This window comes from Cottoperca gobio, chromosome 22, assembly GCF_900634415.1.
Source record: "Cottoperca gobio chromosome 22, fCotGob3.1, whole genome shotgun sequence".
Lineage (NCBI taxonomy): Eukaryota > Metazoa > Chordata > Actinopteri > Perciformes > Bovichtidae > Cottoperca > Cottoperca gobio.
Genome location: NC_041376.1, coordinates 418,329 through 425,000, shown reverse-complemented (window position 1 = coordinate 425,000; position 6,672 = coordinate 418,329). Strand labels below are relative to the sequence as shown.

The 6,672-nt window shown below is 38.1% G+C and overlaps 2 protein-coding genes across 3 annotated transcripts in view; one reads left to right on the top strand and one right to left on the bottom strand.

The window, feature by feature from the left end:
* The window catches only part of LOC115027595 (dr1-associated corepressor), a 4,337-nt gene extending 3,183 nt beyond the window's left edge, over positions 1–1,154 (top strand). Inside the window, exon 6 of the mRNA XM_029461022.1 lies at positions 525–1,154. Coding sequence (XP_029316882.1) covers positions 525–551 — 27 coding nt within the window. The 3' untranslated portion in view covers positions 552–1,154. The remainder of the gene's footprint in view (positions 1–524) is intronic.
* Positions 1,151–6,255, bottom strand: ahsa1a (AHA1, activator of heat shock protein ATPase homolog 1a). 2 transcript variants are annotated; one of them, XM_029461017.1, is made up of 10 exons: positions 6,022–6,167; positions 5,002–5,084; positions 4,322–4,512; positions 3,967–4,049; positions 3,765–3,882; positions 2,964–3,052; positions 2,695–2,823; positions 2,474–2,575; positions 2,181–2,232; positions 1,151–1,971 (listed from the first exon to the last, which is right to left on the bottom strand). In XM_029461017.1, exons 4-10 carry the CDS (start codon positions 3,979–3,981, stop codon positions 1,799–1,801), a joined length of 678 nt encoding a protein of 225 aa, XP_029316877.1. In that variant the 5' UTR covers positions 3,982–4,049; positions 4,322–4,512; positions 5,002–5,084; positions 6,022–6,167; the 3' UTR covers positions 1,151–1,798. The 2 variants fall into 2 exon arrangements, with proteins under 2 accessions (XP_029316877.1, XP_029316876.1); XM_029461016.1 differs by lacking the exon at positions 5,002–5,084 and having other exon boundaries at positions 6,022–6,255.
* Positions 6,256–6,672: the final 417 nt, after the last annotated feature.

The window sequence follows — 6,672 nt, the reverse complement described above, 5'->3', positions numbered from 1 at the left end:
AAACAAATTATGTGATAGAAGCTTAACTATTCTTAGTTTATCACCGATTCCTTTGCAATCAGAGGAAAGGCTTTGTGTGGATTTAAATGGTTTATTATTTGTCCAAACTGAGGAAAGAATAGACGACATAGTAATTATTATAACGGATTAATTTTTTAACCCATTTATGCCCAAACACTTTATTATAAGAATAAATGCCACATTCGTTGTGATTGGTTTTAAGTCTTGATATCGGCTGTCATACTTTAGGTAAGTATCTAACGGTACAGCGTTTTGAAATTTCAAGCTCACACTTTTATTCAGTCAAAGTAGCGATCTTAGAAGAATTAGGAAAAACGTATTTATTAAACGTCTTCCATATAAAGTTTATTTCTTACACTGCATATATTTTATAATTGGGCACAGGCCACTACTGCTTTCTCCTAAAATATAATATTTAGTTGCAGTCACAAACGAGTGACGAGTGAATTAACCTCACAAGAGTTTGTCGGATGTTACTTAATGGCGTCCTCTGTTTCCTCCAGGAGTCGGAGCTTTACATCTGCCTGTGAGCGTCCCACCAGAGGAAGGTGCTGTGAACGCAGCGCATCGTTTCATCAAGTCACCTTTTGTTTAAATGTTTATCTTTATTTAAACTTTACTGGTGCAGGTCAACGTTAACTATGAAAAACCAGTCGTTTTGTTTTGGGAGGGAAAACATTTAAGTTATAATATTTTAGACCTTTGGCTGCGAATGTAGCTCTGGGTTTGTTTTTGTTTTATTTAAAAGAAATATATATAATATAAATATGGCATTTTGTAGTGAAACCTGTTCCCTGTATGTTAGGAAGAACTTGAATGTTCACACTAAAGCATAATTAATGTAAATTACTTTTAGATCCTTTTTGTTGAGACAATGGGCTTTAAACCTTTATTTAGTTAAAGTTACAATGTCTACAGTAAGATAACACGATGCACCAGCATCTAAAACTAAACGAAGTGCTTATGTTGCTGAATGGTGGCCTTCACGGTTCCTGTTGTGAGCGTTTGATTTTTAAAGCACTTGTAAATTATCGTTTTAAAGACAGTTATCATTTGCATATGAAATCAAATTGTAAATAAGTTAATTTCAACTTCTGTGATTTAATGTGAAAAAATAAAAAAAACAAAATCAAGAGCATACAGGGTTTGGTTTATTCCAAGAAACTAATCTTTTGACATGGTGAGGTAAAATGATTCATAAATAAATGCATTTCGCACTGGAAACGTACATTTTGAAGCCAAAGGGTTGAGTTGCTACGCTAGCTAGCTGCGTGAGGAAGTGAAACCGCTCTAAGTGACGGCCTTCAGTAAAGTTCATATCCAGTAGTCATTCCTCAGTCTGAAATAAAACATGCATCTTCACTACAGTTACACTTGAAGAGTCAAATAATAAATCATCTTCAAGTAAAAGAAAACCAAACATTTATTTTAGCTCTTGTCGTAATTACATATTTATAGAAGTGGAGGCCAATTTGCTTTAGTGGTTCAATAGATTCCTCTTTGCTTTATTCAAACCAGAGTCCCGAAGGTACAGTCCATTTACTCTCCTTTGAACAACTGAGCCAAATACTGACGGGGACAAAGTCTTAGACTTAAATACGATGAAAAATTAAAACATTTACACAGACGGGCGACAGAATGGCCTCGCCTCATTTCTCTTTTCGTTAACTCGCGCTACGAGTTTACGACGGGACATCTTGTGCCAGAGAGATCAAAGGACAACAAGTTTAAAAATTTAAAAAATGAGAAGAAAACCGTGAACTACAGAGAACCGTCTTCAGTAGAGTCGCGCCCCGTAGCCAAAAGTCTGTTTAATAGCTTCAAAGTAGTATCTCTTCCAGCCCTCTTTCGTCCGATCCTCCTCGTTGTCGGGGACGCCTCTGCACTCCACCTTCAGCTCCGTCTCGCTGCTCCGGTCCCAGAAGGTCATTGTGATCTTCGCGTAGTGCTCTGTGGGGCGGAAAAACATGAATAATGTTTAATACACACAAGTATAAAGCAAACAAACAAGGAACAGCAAATGTAAAATAAGTTACGTTAAATGTGTTTAAATGGATGAACTTACAATTGTAGTCAAGTGTATTTGTTATGGCAGCCAGTCACACATTAAACTAAATATATACATTTTAAAAGCTCTTAAAATCCATAAATGAACGTACCAGAGGGCCAGTTGTTATACCTCCACTTCATAACTATTTTCTCATCAGGTATCTGGTGGAGAAGATTCATTGTTAAGATAATTGATGCAGGTAATGGATAGAATAGAGAACAAAATTAAAAATCTTTACAGGGTTCGTACGGCTTTAAGAGTAAAATTCAAGCAATCTTTGTAACCTTGAAAACATAAAACGAAGACGACTTTGCACGAACCCGGTTACCTCTACGTTGCTGACTCGACACATGAATATATATATATTCCATATAATGTTTAAAAGTTGAACGTCGGTCTTACCAGCTCTGTGAATTCACCGAAAACATTTCCTTCCAGCAGACGGAACTTCCCGCCCCTCTCTCCTTCCACCGACGCTGGAGCGTGTGTGAACGCTTGAACCATCTGCAGATTGACGAGAGACAAACACTTTAAAGTCGGATCTGTTGGGAAACTTGTGTAATTGTTGTCTTATTCTTGCAGCTGTATGAACACGGGGTCGGGTACAGAGGAGTGACGCTCACATCCTGGTTGAGGAACACCCGGTAGAGATCAGCCGGGGAGGTGAGGAACTTCTCCCTCATGCTGAATTTACAGGTGGGAATCTTGACGCCGGTGTTGATTGGAGCAGCTGTGCTGCTCGAGGAGGAAATCTGTTCCACACGACAAGAATAGAAGATCAGTGCTTCCTCGAGGACAATACTGTGAAGGTTCATAACTAACAGTAAATCATTTAGGGACTGTCTGAACAGTTAACATGTAGCTGATGGCTGGAGAGCGTTAAGCGACGAACCCGAGTTTTATCCAGCTTGGCTTTGGACTGTGATGATGTGGACTTGGCCACCCCGTTGGCTGTAGGCAGGATCATTCCCTGCGTGAACTCTGCAATAATAATAATAATACAACAACAAATTAGCTTAAAACCCACTTTTAATTTCATCGTCACAGAAATACGTTTTTTTTAAATAAAATGATAAAAATACAAAAAGGAATTCCAATTAAAAAAAACAATTTAATCCTGAAACTCTTTATTTGATAAATGTTTGCCCTTAATATTATAAAAACTTATGTTACACACGTTTAACAATAATGTTTATTTTACAGGGTTCCTACAGCTTAATGCAAGTTAGATTTAAGACTAATGTTTTCCACCATATGTGCGTGATTTCTAATGTTTTAAATAGAGATTTAACAATGAAACGTCATAAACTATCCTGTAATCCTTCTTCCCAGAATACGACAGTTCTTTAGATTTTTTTTATTGATATTTTGCCGTTCCAGGTGCAGAAAAGCTATAATTTCATCCAAATCAGTATCCTGTTTGCCTCGGATTGTATTTTCCAAGTCTTGATGCTGATGGTGATTCTGGGCTAAAATCACGAGTATTTCCTTAATGCTAAATCCAAAATATGATTTGATGAGGTCATCGGCAGGTATAATACACGGGGTCTCTGCTGTGATGAGGATGATCCAACTATTCGCTGCTTTTATCTCTAAAGATTTGACTTGTTTTGAGTATTAATCACATCCCAAGGCTCGTATTTGACCTACAATGGCACCGACTGTTCCTTTAACATGAGCTGGTTTCACTCACCTGTTTTCAAGTAGCCAATGTAGCTTCCCAGGGCTTCACGGATTTTCTCAGCTCCCTTTGTCCTCATCAGGTTGGTCAGTGGTGTTTCAGGTTCATCTTTATTCAACGATACAGAGATCTGGACAAAGATCACAGAACAGGTTGTTCCTACACCACTCAGTCAGCTAGAAACATTACACACAAGTTCTTTGGTGAAACTTACATCGAGATCCTCCATGTCGTTCTCATCAGAAAGGTTTGGAACCTCAATTGCTCCTGTATATTTCACTCCTGCTTTGGACTCTCCTGGGATTTTAAAGAGCACAGATGTCAACAGAAAGTCTCTTCATCTCTCTTTTCTATAATAACCACGATAGAAAGCTTATTTTTGATCAGCTGTTGAGTTGCTGTGCTCTACTAGCTGTCGTTTTCTATTTTAAGAAGCATTTGACTGTCAAAATGAGAAACGAGCGCTGCAGTCACCACCACGGTTAGCAGACGTATGACCAGTTTTAATAATTCTAATTTAACTTAATCCCTCACATAACAACAAACAAGAGCCTCGGTTTTCCACTCACCGGTCCAAGTAGCTTTGAGGTTCCACTCATAAAAGAAAATGAGTTTCCCTTTGCGGTTGTTAATGGAGGCCTCTCCTTCCACCTTGCTGACTTCCGTCACCTCACAACTCCCCTCATCGTTCTCCACGCTCAGCCCGAGGAGCAGGGATTTTAATTTGTCCGACGACCAGTTTGTTGCATCTCGTTCGGTCCTGCAAAGTGAGCACATACAAAATGGGTGAACACCACAAATCTGCATCTTCTTTTTCTTGAATTTACAAAGTGTTATGTTTGGCGGGTGTCATGATTTTTTTTCTGTTCTTCCTTTTCATATTGTTTAATGTTTGTATACTGTTCTGAAGATGCATTGCTTCAAACAGACAGTACACCACTGACCAATTCATCTTCAAGATGGATTTAGAATTGGGGGATTTACAACAGACGGTGAACTATTGCAGTGAAGTCTACGTCTGAATGAGAGTTACATTATTTTGGTCTAGCCTACAGCTGAATGTGTAGTTTGTTAGGGATGCTTACAAAAACACTCGCAGACATGATGTCATATGTGAATAATTGCACACAGTAAGTCAAGTTGCTTAAAACATTGGTATGGCCCAAAGGGACTATAGATGGTATATCTCAGAAGTGCCAAGAGTCCAAGTGATGGCAATAGTAAATGTCTATGAGCAAATTCAATTTACGGAAGGCAGGAGGTCTTTGGGGGTCCAAACTTTCATCCTTCACATCCACAGTCAGTTAGCATTTGTGTTTGAAGTCACCAAAGCTGCATTTTGGGGAAATTAAGAGTTTTTAAGGATAAGCAGCACTTGATTGATGTAAAGACAAAGAGATCACCAAGTAGTTCATGCACAAATGGCAGAAAATGCTGTTTTCAGCCTCAAAAATCTTTCTGCTTTCCTCCGTTTTGTGTCATATTAAACTTCTTTGGGGTTTTGGACTGACTAAACAAGACACTTGAAGACATCAGCTTGGACTTTGAGATACTGGGGAGGACATTTTTCTCCATTTCCTGACATTTAATAGAGGACTAATCAAATGATCTATACATTTATTTTAAATCGAGATCAGCCCTACACAACACCATCTAGAGTACATTTGCGTCTTGAAACAACTTTTATGATTTGATAGGCTTTGGACATTTCTGAACTGATTGATGTTACCATGGCTATTAATTAGGTATCCCAATACTTATGGCCACTTTATACTACCACTTCGTTCACAATAAGATAGAAAGCCCAGGACACAGAAATCTGGATGCATTAATATTTCCATGCATTTGATCGATTAGCGACAAACTATAAGATACAATCTACTTACGTGTTCTACAAAGATGTATGAACATACGCTTTCTAACCATACACAGTCCGTTATTGCGCCGAAACACGTGTGGTAAAACCATTATGTTGTTAACGGCTAACAACCACCATACAGTGCATGCATTAAGAGCTACAGTAGCTAGCTACAAGCGAAGCTAACGTGAAAATGGTAGCTCGGTTAAACCTCTCAAAATGTGCCTTTTATTTTAATAATACTCTACATTTAACACTCAGAGACGTCTATGAATAATTGAACAACATTTATGTATATGCATATAGGACCAAAATCCAAAAATAACAGATGTAGACACAAATAGGAGCTCAATGAGTTATGTTAGCTTTAGCATGCTAGTTAGCCGTTAGCGCCCTTTCATAATGTCTCACCAGTGCCAGTTGTTGACATTAGTCGCGTCGGCCCGCTCCTCTACAATCCAACGAGGGTCCCCTTCTCCCCATTTAGCCATTTTAGCCAAAAGTGTTAATGTGTAACGTTGTGTGCGGATGGCAGGTTTGTTTGCCGGTGACTGTCCCGGTGCACGTTGTTTCTAGAAGTCTCTGGCAGCTACTGGCCCTCTCAGTGCCTCTGCGTTTGTCCGCCGTGCACGGAAAATTCTGGAAACGGAACCTTGAAGAAGGAGGTAGAAACGTTCCCCCTACCGGAAGTTATTTTCAAAAAAAAATATTTCTGCTTCTTAAAGAAAGAAAACTTTGAGAATGATCCTTTACTTAAGTTACAGTAATAATACCCCACTGTAAAAATACTGTATACGTCCTGTATTTAAAATCAAAACAATTATATATAGAAATAAATATATATACATATATTTATTTCTATATATAATTGTTTCAATTTACTACATTTACCATCAATACATTACCATCAATACCATCACATTTCCCTTAAAGCTATGAAATAAATGTCTATAAATGAGTATAACGTCTATAAATGTAAGTAGTAGAAAATGGAAATACTCAAGTAAAGTACACGTACCTCAACATTGTACTTAAATACAGCAGTAAAGGTACATTCCACCA

Excerpts from the sequence above, each read along its gene's own strand:
- ahsa1a (XM_029461016.1), bottom strand. The coding sequence starts at position 6,101 with ATGGCTAAATGGGGAGAAGGGGACCCTCGTTGGATTGTAGAGGAGCGG. Across the intron at positions 4,050-4,321 it reads CCTCAAAGCTACTTGGACCG|GAGAGTCCAAAGCAGGAGTG; the intron begins GTGAGTGGAAAA and ends TTAAAATCCCAG. Across the intron at positions 2,824-2,963 it reads CCAAGCTGGATAAAACTCGG|ATTTCCTCCTCGAGCAGCAC; the intron begins GTTCGTCGCTTA and ends CGTGTGGAACAG.